Raw genomic sequence first — 21,094 nt, 5'->3', positions numbered from 1 at the left:
GAAAATGAAAGGGAGCCAACAGCACCCGGTGTTCCCAGGCGGTCACCCATCCAAGTACTAACCGGGCCCGATGTTGCTTAACTTCGGTGATCGGACGAGAACCGGTGTATTCAACATGGTATGGCCGTTGGCGCCCTTATACTGTAGCCGCACGACAGAAGACGCCTTTGCCTCTTCTCCCAACACACGTAATCGCAGTTTTCGGTGACACATTTGACGCAAAGCAGCACGTCCTTCCGCAACAGCTGGATGGAGCCTCGAAGGCGGCGCGGAGTGCGCGTCCGGCGTCTGCCGAACTGGCGGGCGCGCCGCCACTTGCGTGAGACACGCGGCTGCTCGGTGCGCCGCCCGTCATTCGTTTCTCTTGGTGCGTGCGACACTCGCGGGCGACGCATCTTGTTTCCGGTATCCGGCGGAGGGCTTGCGCGCGGCCGGGCGGCGGGTGGCCTGTAAGGGTGTAGCAGTGTCCTGCTGGAGAGCGCCCCCTGCAGCTTCCTCACCGGCGCGCCTCCACATATTTGCGTGATCTGTGCAGTGCATTCGCACCTGTCCCCTTCCGTCCCGACTTGTCCCGACTTTGCTCGACTGCCGCTCGCTGCCGCTCGGGTCGTGGCCCATATGACAGCACAAGCACGACAAACATCTGCGAGACGGCCGTGGGCCTAACGGGCGTGTCCGAGACGCCGTTTGCGGCGGGTAGAGCAGCGCCGTGCCGTGGAAAGGTGCGAAAACAGGGACGCAGGAGGGTCGCCAAAGCATCCATCTCTTCTAGCGACGAAAGAGAAATTTTTGTTTACAAATTTGCAGCCGTACAACGCAGCAAAACAATAAGCCCTGACGTATTTCAGAACGTATCTGTCGGTTCATACTGTTTCGTTATTTTAAGGCATTTTTAAGAAATCTTCCTTGGCACATTCTTCTTCGAGCTGAGGCCATTAATATCGTATCTTGTGTTTATTACAGTTTCAAATTTTTTTTTTTTTTTTTTTTTTTTTGGTGGAATTTTGCACTGCTACGAAACAGTAGGAGGCCCTGACTTGTTTCAGATCACATCTGTCGACTCGTAGTGTTTCGTTGTTTTCGAGGATTTCTTGGCACGTTTAAAATGCTGAAGGAAGCATCTTTGTCACAACAGAAAGGTAGTATGAAAAGAGGGCTGGCAGGGGTAGCGATGCAAAAAGGAGAAAATGAAAGGGAGCCAACAGCACCCGGTGTTCCCAGGCGGTCACCCATCCAAGTACTAACCGGGCCCGATGTTGCTTAACTTCGGTGATCGGACGAGAACCGGTGTATTCAACATGGTATGGCCGTTGGCGCCCTTATACTGTAGCCGCACGACAGAAGACGCCTTTGCCTCTTCTCCCAACACACGTAATCGCAGTTTTCGGTGACACATTTGACGCAAAGCAGCACGTCCTTCCGCAACAGCTGGATGGAGCCTCGAAGGCGGCGCGGAGTGCGCGTCCGGCGTCTGCCGAACTGGCGGGCGCGCCGCCACTTGCGTGAGACACGCGGCTGCTCGGTGCGCCGCCCGTCATTCGTTTCTCTTGGTGCGTGCGACACTCGCGGGCGACGCATCTTGTTTCCGGTATCCGGCGGAGGGCTTGCGCGCGGCCGGGCGGCGGGTGGCCTGTAAGGGTGTAGCAGTGTCCTGCTGGAGAGCGCCCCCTGCAGCTTCCTCACCGGCGCGCCTCCACATATTTGCGTGATCTGTGCAGTGCATTCGCACCTGTCCCCTTCCGTCCCGACTTGTCCCGACTTTGCTCGACTGCCGCTCGCTGCCGCTCGGGTCGTGGCCCATATGACAGCACAAGCACGACAAACATCTGCGAGACGGCCGTGGGCCTAACGGGCGTGTCCGAGACGCCGTTTGCGGCGGGTAGAGCAGCGCCGTGCCGTGGAAAGGTGCGAAAACAGGGACGCAGGAGGGTCGCCAAAGCATCCATCTCTTCTAGCGACGAAAGAGAAATTTTTGTTTACAAATTTGCAGCCGTACAACGCAGCAAAACAATAAGCCCTGACGTATTTCAGAACGTATCTGTCGGTTCATACTGTTTCGTTATTTTAAGGCATTTTTAAGAAATCTTCCTTGGCACATTCTTCTTCGAGCTGAGGCCATTAATATCGTATCTTGTGTTTATTACAGTTTCAAATTTTTTTTTTTTTTTTTTTTTTTTTGGTGGAATTTTGCACTGCTACGAAACAGTAGGAGGCCCTGACTTGTTTCAGATCACATCTGTCGACTCGTAGTGTTTCGTTGTTTTCGAGGATTTCTTGGCACGTTTAAAATGCTGAAGGAAGCATCTTTGTCACAACAGAAAGGTAGTATGAAAAGAGGGCTGGCAGGGGTAGCGATGCAAAAAGGAGAAAATGAAAGGGAGCCAACAGCACCCGGTGTTCCCAGGCGGTCACCCATCCAAGTACTAACCGGGCCCGATGTTGCTTAACTTCGGTGATCGGACGAGAACCGGTGTATTCAACATGGTATGGCCGTTGGCGCCCTTATACTGTAGCCGCACGACAGAAGACGCCTTTGCCTCTTCTCCCAACACACGTAATCGCAGTTTTCGGTGACACATTTGACGCAAAGCAGCACGTCCTTCCGCAACAGCTGGATGGAGCCTCGAAGGCGGCGCGGAGTGCGCGTCCGGCGTCTGCCGAACTGGCGGGCGCGCCGCCACTTGCGTGAGACACGCGGCTGCTCGGTGCGCCGCCCGTCATTCGTTTCTCTTGGTGCGTGCGACACTCGCGGGCGACGCATCTTGTTTCCGGTATCCGGCGGAGGGCTTGCGCGCGGCCGGGCGGCGGGTGGCCTGTAAGGGTGTAGCAGTGTCCTGCTGGAGAGCGCCCCCTGCAGCTTCCTCACCGGCGCGCCTCCACATATTTGCGTGATCTGTGCAGTGCATTCGCACCTGTCCCCTTCCGTCCCGACTTGTCCCGACTTTGCTCGACTGCCGCTCGCTGCCGCTCGGGTCGTGGCCCATATGACAGCACAAGCACGACAAACATCTGCGAGACGGCCGTGGGCCTAACGGGCGTGTCCGAGACGCCGTTTGCGGCGGGTAGAGCAGCGCCGTGCCGTGGAAAGGTGCGAAAACAGGGACGCAGGAGGGTCGCCAAAGCATCCATCTCTTCTAGCGACGAAAGAGAAATTTTTGTTTACAAATTTGCAGCCGTACAACGCAGCAAAACAATAAGCCCTGACGTATTTCAGAACGTATCTGTCGGTTCATACTGTTTCGTTATTTTAAGGCATTTTTAAGAAATCTTCCTTGGCACATTCTTCTTCGAGCTGAGGCCATTAATATCGTATCTTGTGTTTATTACAGTTTCAAATTTTTTTTTTTTTTTTTTTTTTTTTGGTGGAATTTTGCACTGCTACGAAACAGTAGGAGGCCCTGACTTGTTTCAGATCACATCTGTCGACTCGTAGTGTTTCGTTGTTTTCGAGGATTTCTTGGCACGTTTAAAATGCTGAAGGAAGCATCTTTGTCACAACAGAAAGGTAGTATGAAAAGAGGGCTGGCAGGGGTAGCGATGCAAAAAGGAGAAAATGAAAGGGAGCCAACAGCACCCGGTGTTCCCAGGCGGTCACCCATCCAAGTACTAACCGGGCCCGATGTTGCTTAACTTCGGTGATCGGACGAGAACCGGTGTATTCAACATGGTATGGCCGTTGGCGCCCTTATACTGTAGCCGCACGACAGAAGACGCCTTTGCCTCTTCTCCCAACACACGTAATCGCAGTTTTCGGTGACACATTTGACGCAAAGCAGCACGTCCTTCCGCAACAGCTGGATGGAGCCTCGAAGGCGGCGCGGAGTGCGCGTCCGGCGTCTGCCGAACTGGCGGGCGCGCCGCCACTTGCGTGAGACACGCGGCTGCTCGGTGCGCCGCCCGTCATTCGTTTCTCTTGGTGCGTGCGACACTCGCGGGCGACGCATCTTGTTTCCGGTATCCGGCGGAGGGCTTGCGCGCGGCCGGGCGGCGGGTGGCCTGTAAGGGTGTAGCAGTGTCCTGCTGGAGAGCGCCCCCTGCAGCTTCCTCACCGGCGCGCCTCCACATATTTGCGTGATCTGTGCAGTGCATTCGCACCTGTCCCCTTCCGTCCCGACTTGTCCCGACTTTGCTCGACTGCCGCTCGCTGCCGCTCGGGTCGTGGCCCATATGACAGCACAAGCACGACAAACATCTGCGAGACGGCCGTGGGCCTAACGGGCGTGTCCGAGACGCCGTTTGCGGCGGGTAGAGCAGCGCCGTGCCGTGGAAAGGTGCGAAAACAGGGACGCAGGAGGGTCGCCAAAGCATCCATCTCTTCTAGCGACGAAAGAGAAATTTTTGTTTACAAATTTGCAGCCGTACAACGCAGCAAAACAATAAGCCCTGACGTATTTCAGAACGTATCTGTCGGTTCATACTGTTTCGTTATTTTAAGGCATTTTTAAGAAATCTTCCTTGGCACATTCTTCTTCGAGCTGAGGCCATTAATATCGTATCTTGTGTTTATTACAGTTTCAAATTTTTTTTTTTTTTTTTTTTTTTTTGGTGGAATTTTGCACTGCTACGAAACAGTAGGAGGCCCTGACTTGTTTCAGATCACATCTGTCGACTCGTAGTGTTTCGTTGTTTTCGAGGATTTCTTGGCACGTTTAAAATGCTGAAGGAAGCATCTTTGTCACAACAGAAAGGTAGTATGAAAAGAGGGCTGGCAGGGGTAGCGATGCAAAAAGGAGAAAATGAAAGGGAGCCAACAGCACCCGGTGTTCCCAGGCGGTCACCCATCCAAGTACTAACCGGGCCCGATGTTGCTTAACTTCGGTGATCGGACGAGAACCGGTGTATTCAACATGGTATGGCCGTTGGCGCCCTTATACTGTAGCCGCACGACAGAAGACGCCTTTGCCTCTTCTCCCAACACACGTAATCGCAGTTTTCGGTGACACATTTGACGCAAAGCAGCACGTCCTTCCGCAACAGCTGGATGGAGCCTCGAAGGCGGCGCGGAGTGCGCGTCCGGCGTCTGCCGAACTGGCGGGCGCGCCGCCACTTGCGTGAGACACGCGGCTGCTCGGTGCGCCGCCCGTCATTCGTTTCTCTTGGTGCGTGCGACACTCGCGGGCGACGCATCTTGTTTCCGGTATCCGGCGGAGGGCTTGCGCGCGGCCGGGCGGCGGGTGGCCTGTAAGGGTGTAGCAGTGTCCTGCTGGAGAGCGCCCCCTGCAGCTTCCTCACCGGCGCGCCTCCACATATTTGCGTGATCTGTGCAGTGCATTCGCACCTGTCCCCTTCCGTCCCGACTTGTCCCGACTTTGCTCGACTGCCGCTCGCTGCCGCTCGGGTCGTGGCCCATATGACAGCACAAGCACGACAAACATCTGCGAGACGGCCGTGGGCCTAACGGGCGTGTCCGAGACGCCGTTTGCGGCGGGTAGAGCAGCGCCGTGCCGTGGAAAGGTGCGAAAACAGGGACGCAGGAGGGTCGCCAAAGCATCCATCTCTTCTAGCGACGAAAGAGAAATTTTTGTTTACAAATTTGCAGCCGTACAACGCAGCAAAACAATAAGCCCTGACGTATTTCAGAACGTATCTGTCGGTTCATACTGTTTCGTTATTTTAAGGCATTTTTAAGAAATCTTCCTTGGCACATTCTTCTTCGAGCTGAGGCCATTAATATCGTATCTTGTGTTTATTACAGTTTCAAATTTTTTTTTTTTTTTTTTTTTTTTTGGTGGAATTTTGCACTGCTACGAAACAGTAGGAGGCCCTGACTTGTTTCAGATCACATCTGTCGACTCGTAGTGTTTCGTTGTTTTCGAGGATTTCTTGGCACGTTTAAAATGCTGAAGGAAGCATCTTTGTCACAACAGAAAGGTAGTATGAAAAGAGGGCTGGCAGGGGTAGCGATGCAAAAAGGAGAAAATGAAAGGGAGCCAACAGCACCCGGTGTTCCCAGGCGGTCACCCATCCAAGTACTAACCGGGCCCGATGTTGCTTAACTTCGGTGATCGGACGAGAACCGGTGTATTCAACATGGTATGGCCGTTGGCGCCCTTATACTGTAGCCGCACGACAGAAGACGCCTTTGCCTCTTCTCCCAACACACGTAATCGCAGTTTTCGGTGACACATTTGACGCAAAGCAGCACGTCCTTCCGCAACAGCTGGATGGAGCCTCGAAGGCGGCGCGGAGTGCGCGTCCGGCGTCTGCCGAACTGGCGGGCGCGCCGCCACTTGCGTGAGACACGCGGCTGCTCGGTGCGCCGCCCGTCATTCGTTTCTCTTGGTGCGTGCGACACTCGCGGGCGACGCATCTTGTTTCCGGTATCCGGCGGAGGGCTTGCGCGCGGCCGGGCGGCGGGTGGCCTGTAAGGGTGTAGCAGTGTCCTGCTGGAGAGCGCCCCCTGCAGCTTCCTCACCGGCGCGCCTCCACATATTTGCGTGATCTGTGCAGTGCATTCGCACCTGTCCCCTTCCGTCCCGACTTGTCCCGACTTTGCTCGACTGCCGCTCGCTGCCGCTCGGGTCGTGGCCCATATGACAGCACAAGCACGACAAACATCTGCGAGACGGCCGTGGGCCTAACGGGCGTGTCCGAGACGCCGTTTGCGGCGGGTAGAGCAGCGCCGTGCCGTGGAAAGGTGCGAAAACAGGGACGCAGGAGGGTCGCCAAAGCATCCATCTCTTCTAGCGACGAAAGAGAAATTTTTGTTTACAAATTTGCAGCCGTACAACGCAGCAAAACAATAAGCCCTGACGTATTTCAGAACGTATCTGTCGGTTCATACTGTTTCGTTATTTTAAGGCATTTTTAAGAAATCTTCCTTGGCACATTCTTCTTCGAGCTGAGGCCATTAATATCGTATCTTGTGTTTATTACAGTTTCAAATTTTTTTTTTTTTTTTTTTTTTTTTGGTGGAATTTTGCACTGCTACGAAACAGTAGGAGGCCCTGACTTGTTTCAGATCACATCTGTCGACTCGTAGTGTTTCGTTGTTTTCGAGGATTTCTTGGCACGTTTAAAATGCTGAAGGAAGCATCTTTGTCACAACAGAAAGGTAGTATGAAAAGAGGGCTGGCAGGGGTAGCGATGCAAAAAGGAGAAAATGAAAGGGAGCCAACAGCACCCGGTGTTCCCAGGCGGTCACCCATCCAAGTACTAACCGGGCCCGATGTTGCTTAACTTCGGTGATCGGACGAGAACCGGTGTATTCAACATGGTATGGCCGTTGGCGCCCTTATACTGTAGCCGCACGACAGAAGACGCCTTTGCCTCTTCTCCCAACACACGTAATCGCAGTTTTCGGTGACACATTTGACGCAAAGCAGCACGTCCTTCCGCAACAGCTGGATGGAGCCTCGAAGGCGGCGCGGAGTGCGCGTCCGGCGTCTGCCGAACTGGCGGGCGCGCCGCCACTTGCGTGAGACACGCGGCTGCTCGGTGCGCCGCCCGTCATTCGTTTCTCTTGGTGCGTGCGACACTCGCGGGCGACGCATCTTGTTTCCGGTATCCGGCGGAGGGCTTGCGCGCGGCCGGGCGGCGGGTGGCCTGTAAGGGTGTAGCAGTGTCCTGCTGGAGAGCGCCCCCTGCAGCTTCCTCACCGGCGCGCCTCCACATATTTGCGTGATCTGTGCAGTGCATTCGCACCTGTCCCCTTCCGTCCCGACTTGTCCCGACTTTGCTCGACTGCCGCTCGCTGCCGCTCGGGTCGTGGCCCATATGACAGCACAAGCACGACAAACATCTGCGAGACGGCCGTGGGCCTAACGGGCGTGTCCGAGACGCCGTTTGCGGCGGGTAGAGCAGCGCCGTGCCGTGGAAAGGTGCGAAAACAGGGACGCAGGAGGGTCGCCAAAGCATCCATCTCTTCTAGCGACGAAAGAGAAATTTTTGTTTACAAATTTGCAGCCGTACAACGCAGCAAAACAATAAGCCCTGACGTATTTCAGAACGTATCTGTCGGTTCATACTGTTTCGTTATTTTAAGGCATTTTTAAGAAATCTTCCTTGGCACATTCTTCTTCGAGCTGAGGCCATTAATATCGTATCTTGTGTTTATTACAGTTTCAAATTTTTTTTTTTTTTTTTTTTTTTTTGGTGGAATTTTGCACTGCTACGAAACAGTAGGAGGCCCTGACTTGTTTCAGATCACATCTGTCGACTCGTAGTGTTTCGTTGTTTTCGAGGATTTCTTGGCACGTTTAAAATGCTGAAGGAAGCATCTTTGTCACAACAGAAAGGTAGTATGAAAAGAGGGCTGGCAGGGGTAGCGATGCAAAAAGGAGAAAATGAAAGGGAGCCAACAGCACCCGGTGTTCCCAGGCGGTCACCCATCCAAGTACTAACCGGGCCCGATGTTGCTTAACTTCGGTGATCGGACGAGAACCGGTGTATTCAACATGGTATGGCCGTTGGCGCCCTTATACTGTAGCCGCACGACAGAAGACGCCTTTGCCTCTTCTCCCAACACACGTAATCGCAGTTTTCGGTGACACATTTGACGCAAAGCAGCACGTCCTTCCGCAACAGCTGGATGGAGCCTCGAAGGCGGCGCGGAGTGCGCGTCCGGCGTCTGCCGAACTGGCGGGCGCGCCGCCACTTGCGTGAGACACGCGGCTGCTCGGTGCGCCGCCCGTCATTCGTTTCTCTTGGTGCGTGCGACACTCGCGGGCGACGCATCTTGTTTCCGGTATCCGGCGGAGGGCTTGCGCGCGGCCGGGCGGCGGGTGGCCTGTAAGGGTGTAGCAGTGTCCTGCTGGAGAGCGCCCCCTGCAGCTTCCTCACCGGCGCGCCTCCACATATTTGCGTGATCTGTGCAGTGCATTCGCACCTGTCCCCTTCCGTCCCGACTTGTCCCGACTTTGCTCGACTGCCGCTCGCTGCCGCTCGGGTCGTGGCCCATATGACAGCACAAGCACGACAAACATCTGCGAGACGGCCGTGGGCCTAACGGGCGTGTCCGAGACGCCGTTTGCGGCGGGTAGAGCAGCGCCGTGCCGTGGAAAGGTGCGAAAACAGGGACGCAGGAGGGTCGCCAAAGCATCCATCTCTTCTAGCGACGAAAGAGAAATTTTTGTTTACAAATTTGCAGCCGTACAACGCAGCAAAACAATAAGCCCTGACGTATTTCAGAACGTATCTGTCGGTTCATACTGTTTCGTTATTTTAAGGCATTTTTAAGAAATCTTCCTTGGCACATTCTTCTTCGAGCTGAGGCCATTAATATCGTATCTTGTGTTTATTACAGTTTCAAATTTTTTTTTTTTTTTTTTTTTTTTTGGTGGAATTTTGCACTGCTACGAAACAGTAGGAGGCCCTGACTTGTTTCAGATCACATCTGTCGACTCGTAGTGTTTCGTTGTTTTCGAGGATTTCTTGGCACGTTTAAAATGCTGAAGGAAGCATCTTTGTCACAACAGAAAGGTAGTATGAAAAGAGGGCTGGCAGGGGTAGCGATGCAAAAAGGAGAAAATGAAAGGGAGCCAACAGCACCCGGTGTTCCCAGGCGGTCACCCATCCAAGTACTAACCGGGCCCGATGTTGCTTAACTTCGGTGATCGGACGAGAACCGGTGTATTCAACATGGTATGGCCGTTGGCGCCCTTATACTGTAGCCGCACGACAGAAGACGCCTTTGCCTCTTCTCCCAACACACGTAATCGCAGTTTTCGGTGACACATTTGACGCAAAGCAGCACGTCCTTCCGCAACAGCTGGATGGAGCCTCGAAGGCGGCGCGGAGTGCGCGTCCGGCGTCTGCCGAACTGGCGGGCGCGCCGCCACTTGCGTGAGACACGCGGCTGCTCGGTGCGCCGCCCGTCATTCGTTTCTCTTGGTGCGTGCGACACTCGCGGGCGACGCATCTTGTTTCCGGTATCCGGCGGAGGGCTTGCGCGCGGCCGGGCGGCGGGTGGCCTGTAAGGGTGTAGCAGTGTCCTGCTGGAGAGCGCCCCCTGCAGCTTCCTCACCGGCGCGCCTCCACATATTTGCGTGATCTGTGCAGTGCATTCGCACCTGTCCCCTTCCGTCCCGACTTGTCCCGACTTTGCTCGACTGCCGCTCGCTGCCGCTCGGGTCGTGGCCCATATGACAGCACAAGCACGACAAACATCTGCGAGACGGCCGTGGGCCTAACGGGCGTGTCCGAGACGCCGTTTGCGGCGGGTAGAGCAGCGCCGTGCCGTGGAAAGGTGCGAAAACAGGGACGCAGGAGGGTCGCCAAAGCATCCATCTCTTCTAGCGACGAAAGAGAAATTTTTGTTTACAAATTTGCAGCCGTACAACGCAGCAAAACAATAAGCCCTGACGTATTTCAGAACGTATCTGTCGGTTCATACTGTTTCGTTATTTTAAGGCATTTTTAAGAAATCTTCCTTGGCACATTCTTCTTCGAGCTGAGGCCATTAATATCGTATCTTGTGTTTATTACAGTTTCAAATTTTTTTTTTTTTTTTTTTTTTTTTGGTGGAATTTTGCACTGCTACGAAACAGTAGGAGGCCCTGACTTGTTTCAGATCACATCTGTCGACTCGTAGTGTTTCGTTGTTTTCGAGGATTTCTTGGCACGTTTAAAATGCTGAAGGAAGCATCTTTGTCACAACAGAAAGGTAGTATGAAAAGAGGGCTGGCAGGGGTAGCGATGCAAAAAGGAGAAAATGAAAGGGAGCCAACAGCACCCGGTGTTCCCAGGCGGTCACCCATCCAAGTACTAACCGGGCCCGATGTTGCTTAACTTCGGTGATCGGACGAGAACCGGTGTATTCAACATGGTATGGCCGTTGGCGCCCTTATACTGTAGCCGCACGACAGAAGACGCCTTTGCCTCTTCTCCCAACACACGTAATCGCAGTTTTCGGTGACACATTTGACGCAAAGCAGCACGTCCTTCCGCAACAGCTGGATGGAGCCTCGAAGGCGGCGCGGAGTGCGCGTCCGGCGTCTGCCGAACTGGCGGGCGCGCCGCCACTTGCGTGAGACACGCGGCTGCTCGGTGCGCCGCCCGTCATTCGTTTCTCTTGGTGCGTGCGACACTCGCGGGCGACGCATCTTGTTTCCGGTATCCGGCGGAGGGCTTGCGCGCGGCCGGGCGGCGGGTGGCCTGTAAGGGTGTAGCAGTGTCCTGCTGGAGAGCGCCCCCTGCAGCTTCCTCACCGGCGCGCCTCCACATATTTGCGTGATCTGTGCAGTGCATTCGCACCTGTCCCCTTCCGTCCCGACTTGTCCCGACTTTGCTCGACTGCCGCTCGCTGCCGCTCGGGTCGTGGCCCATATGACAGCACAAGCACGACAAACATCTGCGAGACGGCCGTGGGCCTAACGGGCGTGTCCGAGACGCCGTTTGCGGCGGGTAGAGCAGCGCCGTGCCGTGGAAAGGTGCGAAAACAGGGACGCAGGAGGGTCGCCAAAGCATCCATCTCTTCTAGCGACGAAAGAGAAATTTTTGTTTACAAATTTGCAGCCGTACAACGCAGCAAAACAATAAGCCCTGACGTATTTCAGAACGTATCTGTCGGTTCATACTGTTTCGTTATTTTAAGGCATTTTTAAGAAATCTTCCTTGGCACATTCTTCTTCGAGCTGAGGCCATTAATATCGTATCTTGTGTTTATTACAGTTTCAAATTTTTTTTTTTTTTTTTTTTTTTTTGGTGGAATTTTGCACTGCTACGAAACAGTAGGAGGCCCTGACTTGTTTCAGATCACATCTGTCGACTCGTAGTGTTTCGTTGTTTTCGAGGATTTCTTGGCACGTTTAAAATGCTGAAGGAAGCATCTTTGTCACAACAGAAAGGTAGTATGAAAAGAGGGCTGGCAGGGGTAGCGATGCAAAAAGGAGAAAATGAAAGGGAGCCAACAGCACCCGGTGTTCCCAGGCGGTCACCCATCCAAGTACTAACCGGGCCCGATGTTGCTTAACTTCGGTGATCGGACGAGAACCGGTGTATTCAACATGGTATGGCCGTTGGCGCCCTTATACTGTAGCCGCACGACAGAAGACGCCTTTGCCTCTTCTCCCAACACACGTAATCGCAGTTTTCGGTGACACATTTGACGCAAAGCAGCACGTCCTTCCGCAACAGCTGGATGGAGCCTCGAAGGCGGCGCGGAGTGCGCGTCCGGCGTCTGCCGAACTGGCGGGCGCGCCGCCACTTGCGTGAGACACGCGGCTGCTCGGTGCGCCGCCCGTCATTCGTTTCTCTTGGTGCGTGCGACACTCGCGGGCGACGCATCTTGTTTCCGGTATCCGGCGGAGGGCTTGCGCGCGGCCGGGCGGCGGGTGGCCTGTAAGGGTGTAGCAGTGTCCTGCTGGAGAGCGCCCCCTGCAGCTTCCTCACCGGCGCGCCTCCACATATTTGCGTGATCTGTGCAGTGCATTCGCACCTGTCCCCTTCCGTCCCGACTTGTCCCGACTTTGCTCGACTGCCGCTCGCTGCCGCTCGGGTCGTGGCCCATATGACAGCACAAGCACGACAAACATCTGCGAGACGGCCGTGGGCCTAACGGGCGTGTCCGAGACGCCGTTTGCGGCGGGTAGAGCAGCGCCGTGCCGTGGAAAGGTGCGAAAACAGGGACGCAGGAGGGTCGCCAAAGCATCCATCTCTTCTAGCGACGAAAGAGAAATTTTTGTTTACAAATTTGCAGCCGTACAACGCAGCAAAACAATAAGCCCTGACGTATTTCAGAACGTATCTGTCGGTTCATACTGTTTCGTTATTTTAAGGCATTTTTAAGAAATCTTCCTTGGCACATTCTTCTTCGAGCTGAGGCCATTAATATCGTATCTTGTGTTTATTACAGTTTCAAATTTTTTTTTTTTTTTTTTTTTTTTTGGTGGAATTTTGCACTGCTACGAAACAGTAGGAGGCCCTGACTTGTTTCAGATCACATCTGTCGACTCGTAGTGTTTCGTTGTTTTCGAGGATTTCTTGGCACGTTTAAAATGCTGAAGGAAGCATCTTTGTCACAACAGAAAGGTAGTATGAAAAGAGGGCTGGCAGGGGTAGCGATGCAAAAAGGAGAAAATGAAAGGGAGCCAACAGCACCCGGTGTTCCCAGGCGGTCACCCATCCAAGTACTAACCGGGCCCGATGTTGCTTAACTTCGGTGATCGGACGAGAACCGGTGTATTCAACATGGTATGGCCGTTGGCGCCCTTATACTGTAGCCGCACGACAGAAGACGCCTTTGCCTCTTCTCCCAACACACGTAATCGCAGTTTTCGGTGACACATTTGACGCAAAGCAGCACGTCCTTCCGCAACAGCTGGATGGAGCCTCGAAGGCGGCGCGGAGTGCGCGTCCGGCGTCTGCCGAACTGGCGGGCGCGCCGCCACTTGCGTGAGACACGCGGCTGCTCGGTGCGCCGCCCGTCATTCGTTTCTCTTGGTGCGTGCGACACTCGCGGGCGACGCATCTTGTTTCCGGTATCCGGCGGAGGGCTTGCGCGCGGCCGGGCGGCGGGTGGCCTGTAAGGGTGTAGCAGTGTCCTGCTGGAGAGCGCCCCCTGCAGCTTCCTCACCGGCGCGCCTCCACATATTTGCGTGATCTGTGCAGTGCATTCGCACCTGTCCCCTTCCGTCCCGACTTGTCCCGACTTTGCTCGACTGCCGCTCGCTGCCGCTCGGGTCGTGGCCCATATGACAGCACAAGCACGACAAACATCTGCGAGACGGCCGTGGGCCTAACGGGCGTGTCCGAGACGCCGTTTGCGGCGGGTAGAGCAGCGCCGTGCCGTGGAAAGGTGCGAAAACAGGGACGCAGGAGGGTCGCCAAAGCATCCATCTCTTCTAGCGACGAAAGAGAAATTTTTGTTTACAAATTTGCAGCCGTACAACGCAGCAAAACAATAAGCCCTGACGTATTTCAGAACGTATCTGTCGGTTCATACTGTTTCGTTATTTTAAGGCATTTTTAAGAAATCTTCCTTGGCACATTCTTCTTCGAGCTGAGGCCATTAATATCGTATCTTGTGTTTATTACAGTTTCAAATTTTTTTTTTTTTTTTTTTTTTTTTGGTGGAATTTTGCACTGCTACGAAACAGTAGGAGGCCCTGACTTGTTTCAGATCACATCTGTCGACTCGTAGTGTTTCGTTGTTTTCGAGGATTTCTTGGCACGTTTAAAATGCTGAAGGAAGCATCTTTGTCACAACAGAAAGGTAGTATGAAAAGAGGGCTGGCAGGGGTAGCGATGCAAAAAGGAGAAAATGAAAGGGAGCCAACAGCACCCGGTGTTCCCAGGCGGTCACCCATCCAAGTACTAACCGGGCCCGATGTTGCTTAACTTCGGTGATCGGACGAGAACCGGTGTATTCAACATGGTATGGCCGTTGGCGCCCTTATACTGTAGCCGCACGACAGAAGACGCCTTTGCCTCTTCTCCCAACACACGTAATCGCAGTTTTCGGTGACACATTTGACGCAAAGCAGCACGTCCTTCCGCAACAGCTGGATGGAGCCTCGAAGGCGGCGCGGAGTGCGCGTCCGGCGTCTGCCGAACTGGCGGGCGCGCCGCCACTTGCGTGAGACACGCGGCTGCTCGGTGCGCCGCCCGTCATTCGTTTCTCTTGGTGCGTGCGACACTCGCGGGCGACGCATCTTGTTTCCGGTATCCGGCGGAGGGCTTGCGCGCGGCCGGGCGGCGGGTGGCCTGTAAGGGTGTAGCAGTGTCCTGCTGGAGAGCGCCCCCTGCAGCTTCCTCACCGGCGCGCCTCCACATATTTGCGTGATCTGTGCAGTGCATTCGCACCTGTCCCCTTCCGTCCCGACTTGTCCCGACTTTGCTCGACTGCCGCTCGCTGCCGCTCGGGTCGTGGCCCATATGACAGCACAAGCACGACAAACATCTGCGAGACGGCCGTGGGCCTAACGGGCGTGTCCGAGACGCCGTTTGCGGCGGGTAGAGCAGCGCCGTGCCGTGGAAAGGTGCGAAAACAGGGACGCAGGAGGGTCGCCAAAGCATCCATCTCTTCTAGCGACGAAAGAGAAATTTTTGTTTACAAATTTGCAGCCGTACAACGCAGCAAAACAATAAGCCCTGACGTATTTCAGAACGTATCTGTCGGTTCATACTGTTTCGTTATTTTAAGGCATTTTTAAGAAATCTTCCTTGGCACATTCTTCTTCGAGCTGAGGCCATTAATATCGTATCTTGTGTTTATTACAGTTTCAAATTTTTTTTTTTTTTTTTTTTTTTTTGGTGGAATTTTGCACTGCTACGAAACAGTAGGAGGCCCTGACTTGTTTCAGATCACATCTGTCGACTCGTAGTGTTTCGTTGTTTTCGAGGATTTCTTGGCACGTTTAAAATGCTGAAGGAAGCATCTTTGTCACAACAGAAAGGTAGTATGAAAAGAGGGCTGGCAGGGGTAGCGATGCAAAAAGGAGAAAATGAAAGGGAGCCAACAGCACCCGGTGTTCCCAGGCGGTCACCCATCCAAGTACTAACCGGGCCCGATGTTGCTTAACTTCGGTGATCGGACGAGAACCGGTGTATTCAACATGGTATGGCCGTTGGCGCCCTTATACTGTAGCCGCACGACAGAAGACGCCTTTGCCTCTTCTCCCAACACACGTAATCGCAGTTTTCGGTGACACATTTGACGCAAAGCAGCACGTCCTTCCGCAACAGCTGGATGGAGCCTCGAAGGCGGCGCGGAGTGCGCGTCCGGCGTCTGCCGAACTGGCGGGCGCGCCGCCACTTGCGTGAGACACGCGGCTGCTCGGTGCGCCGCCCGTCATTCGTTTCTCTTGGTGCGTGCGACACTCGCGGGCGACGCATCTTGTTTCCGGTATCCGGCGGAGGGCTTGCGCGCGGCCGGGCGGCGGGTGGCCTGTAAGGGTGTAGCAGTGTCCTGCTGGAGAGCGCCCCCTGCAGCTTCCTCACCGGCGCGCCTCCACATATTTGCGTGATCTGTGCAGTGCATTCGCACCTGTCCCCTTCCGTCCCGACTTGTCCCGACTTTGCTCGACTGCCGCTCGCTGCCGCTCGGGTCGTGGCCCATATGACAGCACAAGCACGACAAACATCTGCGAGACGGCCGTGGGCCTAACGGGCGTGTCCGAGACGCCGTTTGCGGCGGGTAGAGCAGCGCCGTGCCGTGGAAAGGTGCGAAAACAGGGACGCAGGAGGGTCGCCAAAGCATCCATCTCTTCTAGCGACGAAAGAGAAATTTTTGTTTACAAATTTGCAGCCGTACAACGCAGCAAAACAATAAGCCCTGACGTATTTCAGAACGTATCTGTCGGTTCATACTGTTTCGTTATTTTAAGGCATTTTTAAGAAATCTTCCTTGGCACATTCTTCTTCGAGCTGAGGCCATTAATATCGTATCTTGTGTTTATTACAGTTTCAAATTTTTTTTTTTTTTTTTTTTTTTTTGGTGGAATTTTGCACTGCTACGAAACAGTAGGAGGCCCTGACTTGTTTCAGATCACATCTGTCGACTCGTAGTGTTTCGTTGTTTTCGAGGATTTCTTGGCACGTTTAAAATGCTGAAGGAAGCATCTTTGTCACAACAGAAAGGTAGTATGAAAAGAGGGCTGGCAGGGGTAGCGATGCAAAAAGGAGAAAATGAAAGGGAGCCAACAGCACCCGGTGTTCCCAGGCGGTCACCCATCCAAGTACTAACCGGGCCCGATGTTGCTTAACTTCGGTGATCGGACGAGAACCGGTGTATTCAACATGGTATGGCCGTTGGCGCCCTTATACTGTAGCCGCACGACAGAAGACGCCTTTGCCTCTTCTCCCAACACACGTAATCGCAGTTTTCGGTGACACATTTGACGCAAAGCAGCACGTCCTTCCGCAACAGCTGGATGGAGCCTCGAAGGCGGCGCGGAGTGCGCGTCCGGCGTCTGCCGAACTGGCGGGCGCGCCGCCACTTGCGTGAGACACGCGGCTGCTCGGTGCGCCGCCCGTCATTCGTTTCTCTTGGTGCGTGCGACACTCGCGGGCGACGCATCTTGTTTCCGGTATCCGGCGGAGGGCTTGCGCGCGGCCGGGCGGCGGGTGGCCTGTAAGGGTGTAGCAGTGTCCTGCTGGAGAGCGCCCCCTGCAGCTTCCTCACCGGCGCGCCTCCACATATTTGCGTGATCTGTGCAGTGCATTCGCACCTGTCCCCTTCCGTCCCGACTTGTCCCGACTTTGCTCGACTGCCGCTCGCTGCCGCTCGGGTCGTGGCCCATATGACAGCACAAGCACGACAAACATCTGCGAGACGGCCGTGGGCCTAACGGGCGTGTCCGAGACGCCGTTTGCGGCGGGTAGAGCAGCGCCGTGCCGTGGAAAGGTGCGAAAACAGGGACGCAGGAGGGTCGCCAAAGCATCCATCTCTTCTAGCGACGAAAGAGAAATTTTTGTTTACAAATTTGCCTGATCAGTTCACGTCTTACTTGCGGTTTGGCGTGTTCTACCCACCACTCAGTAGTGGAATTGTACTCACCTCGCCTCTGTCTGCATGCCTGGATCGTGTCGGCAATTTCCTGCTTTAGCTTCCCGTCCGTGAGGTGGCTTGTATTTAGCTTCCACGTTCCTCTTCCTGCTGGAAGCTTTCTTCTCGTGAGACGGAGTTTGCACTGATAGGCACAGTGATCTGAGAAGATCACAGGGCAGACTTCTACTTCTGTCACAGAGGTGTCCATCTCTCTGTTTACGTACACTCGATCGATTCTGCTTCTGCCGCGGTTGTGCAGGTACGTGAACACTGTATGGTTATGGTGTAGTAGCCTCCAGGTGTCTACTAATCTCAGACGCCCAACTAAATCCTGCAGTTCGGCGCACAAGTTGGGTACCGGGATCTGGTCTTCGGGTGAAATTACGCAGTTGAAGTCACCTGCCAGCACGACGTTGTTGCTGTGAACTAGTAGCTCGCAGATGTCCTCGTTGTAAAATTTGCTCCTAGCGCGCTTGTTTTCCGTTCCCGACGGAGCGTAAATGTTTACAAAATCAGTGTCTTCCACCTTCACCGCTATTCCGCGTCCGTCGGGCATCATTTTCAAGTCGCCAAATTCGAGGCCGTGCCTGATTAGTGTGGCAGTTCCGCAGCGAGTTTCTGCGTCGATGTTGCAGATGACTTCGTATCCCGGTACCTGTTCTATAGCCGGCGTGACCACCTCCTGTAACATAGCCACGTCTGCGGCTTTGTGCTGCAGGAAGTCAATTAGTGCGTCTAATTTTAGTGCGGCGGTCATTCGGTTCACGTTACACGTAATTACACTATATACTGAGCCCGAGCCCTGTTGCATTTAATCGCTTTGTGGAGGCGGGTCTGTGGAGTGCTGTGGCCGTTCCGGCCGTAGGACTACGTCCTCTGCTTTAGGGGTTGTAGCCTTTTTTGATGCGGATGCCGTATCTGACTCCTCTGCTTCAGATACGTCCATCTTGTCTTTTTCACGGCTGAGACTTCGCCGCTTGCTCCGGCGCTTTTTGGCTTTCCCCGCGCTCGGGACGTCCACGTTGTTCTCTTTGGGCTCGTCTCCTGATTCCTTCAGAATGCGGGCCAGTTTCGTGACTTGCTTTTTGATGGCAAACTCACGCAACTCGCTGTACGGCGTGGCGGCGTCGGCGCTGGGCCCGGCCTGATCGGCAGGGCTGTTGGCAGGCGCGGCTGTCGGCTGGGCGGAGGCGCTGACCTCCGCGATCCTCGGCCGCCGGGCAGCGGGCGAGGGGGTGGGGGCCAGGGCTGCGTCGGTCTCCATTGTACCTTCGCCCTCCGAGTCGGAGCTCAGCTGGCGTTTCTCACCCGCGCTACCTGCGGCGGCCGGGGCCGGGGCAGTGACGGGCGCAGGGGGTGTGGGGGCCGCTGGGCTCTCCGTGGCGGCGGCTAACGGGGCTGCCGCTTCCGCTGAGGCCGTCTCGTGAACACGTGGAGCTTCGCGCGTTACCGCTACAGCGTAGCTGGCAGTGGCGATTTCTTGGGGTACCTCCGCGGCTTCTGTGCGCGGCAATTGCGCCGGACGTCTGCTCCTCGGACACGTTGCCCTCATGTGCTCCGTAGAGCTGCAGATTGAGCACGTTTGCGGCTGGCCGTTGTATTGCACGACCCCCCTATGCCCACCGATCGTTACAAACGAAGGCACGTGCTTTTTCAGCACCATCGTCACTGCTCTGACGCCAGAGTCCACCTTGTACCGATGGCCAGCACCCCAGAACTCGCGATTCACGGAGATTACTTCGCCGTAAAGACGCAAGTATCGTCTCACTTCGTCGTCAGGCACCTCAAACGGAAGGTTGTACACCTTCAAATGACGCACACCATATCCGGCGAAGGAGATCTTCACATCACTCACTGCGCCATCCCTATGTTTAAATTTTCGTATTCCACCATGTGTGGACACAAGGGTTTCACACCGTATTAGCGTTGTTAACTTTATAAATAAACTATACACCGTGAAATCGAGCATCAGCCCCTCTAGTTCCTCCTCCTCTATGCGCAGTTCGTCGAACATCCAGTCTTCGATTTCATAGGCCGTCGGCCTCACATATTCTCGATCGAATTGCAATTGCAACGTCGTGTTCGAGCGGTTATACGTCGTCATCGTCACTTACCGAATCGTTGGAACGTGCGTTGGAAACGAACAGCTACGGCTGGCGCGGCGCGGGAGCCGGCAGGCGAGCGCGGCGCGGTAGGATGTCGGGCGGCGACGGCTCGGCGGCCGGTAATCCTCGGCTACCTGGGACGCACAATAGCGAGCGGCACACGTGTTGCCAGGCGGGCAGCCAGCCAAGTACTTCCGCAACAGCGTAAATGTATACAAATACAGTGTCTTCTACCTTCACCGCTATTCCGCGTCCGTCGGGCATCGGTTTCACATTGCCAAATTCGAGGCCGTGTCTGACTAGGGTGGCAGTTCCGCAGCTAGTTTCTGCGTCGTTTTTGCAGATGACTTCGTATCCCGGTACCTGTTCTGTAGCCGTCGTGACCACCTCCTGTAACAAAGCCACGTCTGCGGCTTTGTGCAGCAGGAAGTCTATTAGTGCGTCTAATTTTAGTGCGGCGGTCATTCGGTTCACGTTACACGTAATTACACTGTATACTGAGCCCTGTTGCATTTAATCGCTTTGTGGAGGCGGGTCTGTAGAGTGCTGTGGCCGTTCTGGCCGTAGTACTACGTCCTCTGCTTTAGGGGTTGTAGCCTTTTTGGTTGCGGATGCCGTATCTGACTCCTCTGCTTCAGATACGTCTATCTTGGTCGTCGTCTTTTTCACGGCTGAGACTTCGCCGCTTGCTCCGGCGCCTTTTGGATTTCCCCGCGGCCGGGACGTCCACGTTGTTTTTTTTCGGCTCGTCTCCTGATTCCTTCAGAATGCGGGCACAGTTTGGTGACTTGCTTTTTGATGGCAAGCTCACGCATCTCGCTGTACGGAGTGGCGGTGTCGGCGCTGGGCTCGGCCTGGGTGGGAAGGGCTGTTGGCGGGCGCGGCTGTCGGCTGGTCGGGGGCGGCGGCGGCGGCGGGGGCGCTGACCTCCGCGATCCTCGGCCACCGTGCGGCGGGGGAGGGGCGCGGCCCAGGGCTGCCTCACTCTCCATCTCCATTGTACTTTCGCTCTCCGGGTCGGACGTGCGCTTACCGCTAGGATTTCACCCGGAACAAGTCCCGTCCATTCACCCCCCCCCCCCCCCCCCTGTATGTCTATCCATAGTGTAAGGCCCTCCCCTAAACAGCCGCCAGTTCCGCGAACTGGAAGCTACACCAAAGTTGTTATCGTCACAATCCAGCACATGTTAGACTGTGATGAAATTCAGTAACGATAAGAAATTAAAATTTTTCTGGATAGTAATATAATATGAAATTTATTTCTTTAATAGAATATTTATAGAGAATTGAAAGCATGGCCAGCAATAGAAAACAAAAAATTACGTGACGTTATTTAAGGGCAATAAGGATAAATTTTCATTAACTAATTCACTTATTATAACACGTTTACTACCGAGCGAGGTGGCGCATTGGTTAGCACACTGGACTCGCATTCGGGAGGACGACGGTTCAATCCCGCGTCCGGCCATCCTGATTTAGGTTTTCCGTGATTTCCCTAAATCGCTCCAGGCAATTGCCGGGATGGTTCCTTTGAAAGGGCACGGCCGACTTCCTTCACCAT

At 54.6% G+C, this 21,094-nt stretch overlaps 1 protein-coding gene and 15 non-coding genes across 16 annotated transcripts; all 16 read right to left on the bottom strand.

The window, feature by feature from the left end:
* Window positions 1-13: 13 nt before the first annotated feature.
* LOC126195943 (5S ribosomal RNA) lies at window positions 14-132 on the bottom strand. Its single transcript, XR_007538626.1, has one exon. It is a non-coding gene; the product is annotated as a 5S ribosomal RNA (ribosomal RNA).
* Window positions 133-1,196: 1,064 nt separating this feature from the next.
* On the bottom strand, window positions 1,197-1,315 carry LOC126195931 (5S ribosomal RNA). Its single transcript, XR_007538625.1, has one exon. It is a non-coding gene; the product is annotated as a 5S ribosomal RNA (ribosomal RNA).
* Window positions 1,316-2,379: 1,064 nt separating this feature from the next.
* Window positions 2,380-2,498, bottom strand: LOC126195920 (5S ribosomal RNA). Its single transcript, XR_007538624.1, has one exon. It is a non-coding gene; the product is annotated as a 5S ribosomal RNA (ribosomal RNA).
* A 1,064-nt stretch (window positions 2,499-3,562) lies between these two features.
* On the bottom strand, window positions 3,563-3,681 carry LOC126195909 (5S ribosomal RNA). The gene has a single exon (XR_007538623.1). It is a non-coding gene; the product is annotated as a 5S ribosomal RNA (ribosomal RNA).
* A 1,064-nt stretch (window positions 3,682-4,745) lies between these two features.
* On the bottom strand, window positions 4,746-4,864 carry LOC126195897 (5S ribosomal RNA). The gene has a single exon (XR_007538622.1). It is a non-coding gene; the product is annotated as a 5S ribosomal RNA (ribosomal RNA).
* A 1,064-nt stretch (window positions 4,865-5,928) lies between these two features.
* LOC126195886 (5S ribosomal RNA) lies at window positions 5,929-6,047 on the bottom strand. The gene has a single exon (XR_007538621.1). It is a non-coding gene; the product is annotated as a 5S ribosomal RNA (ribosomal RNA).
* A 1,064-nt stretch (window positions 6,048-7,111) lies between these two features.
* Window positions 7,112-7,230, bottom strand: LOC126195875 (5S ribosomal RNA). The gene has a single exon (XR_007538620.1). It is a non-coding gene; the product is annotated as a 5S ribosomal RNA (ribosomal RNA).
* Window positions 7,231-8,294: 1,064 nt separating this feature from the next.
* LOC126195864 (5S ribosomal RNA) lies at window positions 8,295-8,413 on the bottom strand. The gene has a single exon (XR_007538619.1). It is a non-coding gene; the product is annotated as a 5S ribosomal RNA (ribosomal RNA).
* A 1,064-nt stretch (window positions 8,414-9,477) lies between these two features.
* LOC126195853 (5S ribosomal RNA) lies at window positions 9,478-9,596 on the bottom strand. The gene has a single exon (XR_007538618.1). It is a non-coding gene; the product is annotated as a 5S ribosomal RNA (ribosomal RNA).
* Window positions 9,597-10,660: 1,064 nt separating this feature from the next.
* Window positions 10,661-10,779, bottom strand: LOC126195842 (5S ribosomal RNA). The gene has a single exon (XR_007538617.1). It is a non-coding gene; the product is annotated as a 5S ribosomal RNA (ribosomal RNA).
* A 1,064-nt stretch (window positions 10,780-11,843) lies between these two features.
* On the bottom strand, window positions 11,844-11,962 carry LOC126197867 (5S ribosomal RNA). The gene has a single exon (XR_007540069.1). It is a non-coding gene; the product is annotated as a 5S ribosomal RNA (ribosomal RNA).
* Window positions 11,963-13,026: 1,064 nt separating this feature from the next.
* LOC126197004 (5S ribosomal RNA) lies at window positions 13,027-13,145 on the bottom strand. Its single transcript, XR_007539416.1, has one exon. It is a non-coding gene; the product is annotated as a 5S ribosomal RNA (ribosomal RNA).
* Window positions 13,146-14,209: 1,064 nt separating this feature from the next.
* LOC126196063 (5S ribosomal RNA) lies at window positions 14,210-14,328 on the bottom strand. The gene has a single exon (XR_007538635.1). It is a non-coding gene; the product is annotated as a 5S ribosomal RNA (ribosomal RNA).
* Window positions 14,329-15,392: 1,064 nt separating this feature from the next.
* LOC126195949 (5S ribosomal RNA) lies at window positions 15,393-15,511 on the bottom strand. The gene has a single exon (XR_007538627.1). It is a non-coding gene; the product is annotated as a 5S ribosomal RNA (ribosomal RNA).
* Window positions 15,512-16,575: 1,064 nt separating this feature from the next.
* Window positions 16,576-16,694, bottom strand: LOC126195836 (5S ribosomal RNA). Its single transcript, XR_007538616.1, has one exon. It is a non-coding gene; the product is annotated as a 5S ribosomal RNA (ribosomal RNA).
* Window positions 16,695-18,239: 1,545 nt separating this feature from the next.
* Window positions 18,240-18,980, bottom strand: LOC126195537 (nematocyst expressed protein 3-like). Its single transcript, XM_049934163.1, has 2 exons — window positions 18,627-18,980; window positions 18,240-18,509 (listed from the first exon to the last, which is right to left on the bottom strand). Exons 1-2 carry the CDS (start codon window positions 18,978-18,980, stop codon window positions 18,240-18,242), a joined length of 624 nt encoding a protein of 207 aa, XP_049790120.1.
* Between the last annotated feature and the right edge of the window lie 2,114 nt (window positions 18,981-21,094).

This window comes from Schistocerca nitens, chromosome 7, assembly GCF_023898315.1.
Source record: "Schistocerca nitens isolate TAMUIC-IGC-003100 chromosome 7, iqSchNite1.1, whole genome shotgun sequence".
Taxonomy (NCBI): Eukaryota; Metazoa; Arthropoda; class Insecta; order Orthoptera; family Acrididae; genus Schistocerca; species Schistocerca nitens.
This window is presented reverse-complemented; position numbering and strand designations above follow the sequence as displayed.

Bases quoted from the DNA above. Each gene is read 5' to 3' on its own strand.
- LOC126195537 (XM_049934163.1), bottom strand. From the start codon at position 18,980: ATGAGGGCAACGTGTCCGAGGAGCAGACGTCCGGCGCAATTGCCGCGC. The intron at 18,510-18,626 runs GTCAGCGCCTCC...GCCATCAAAAAG, and splicing joins GGCGGCCGAGGATCGCGGAG to CAAGTCACGAAACTGGCCCG.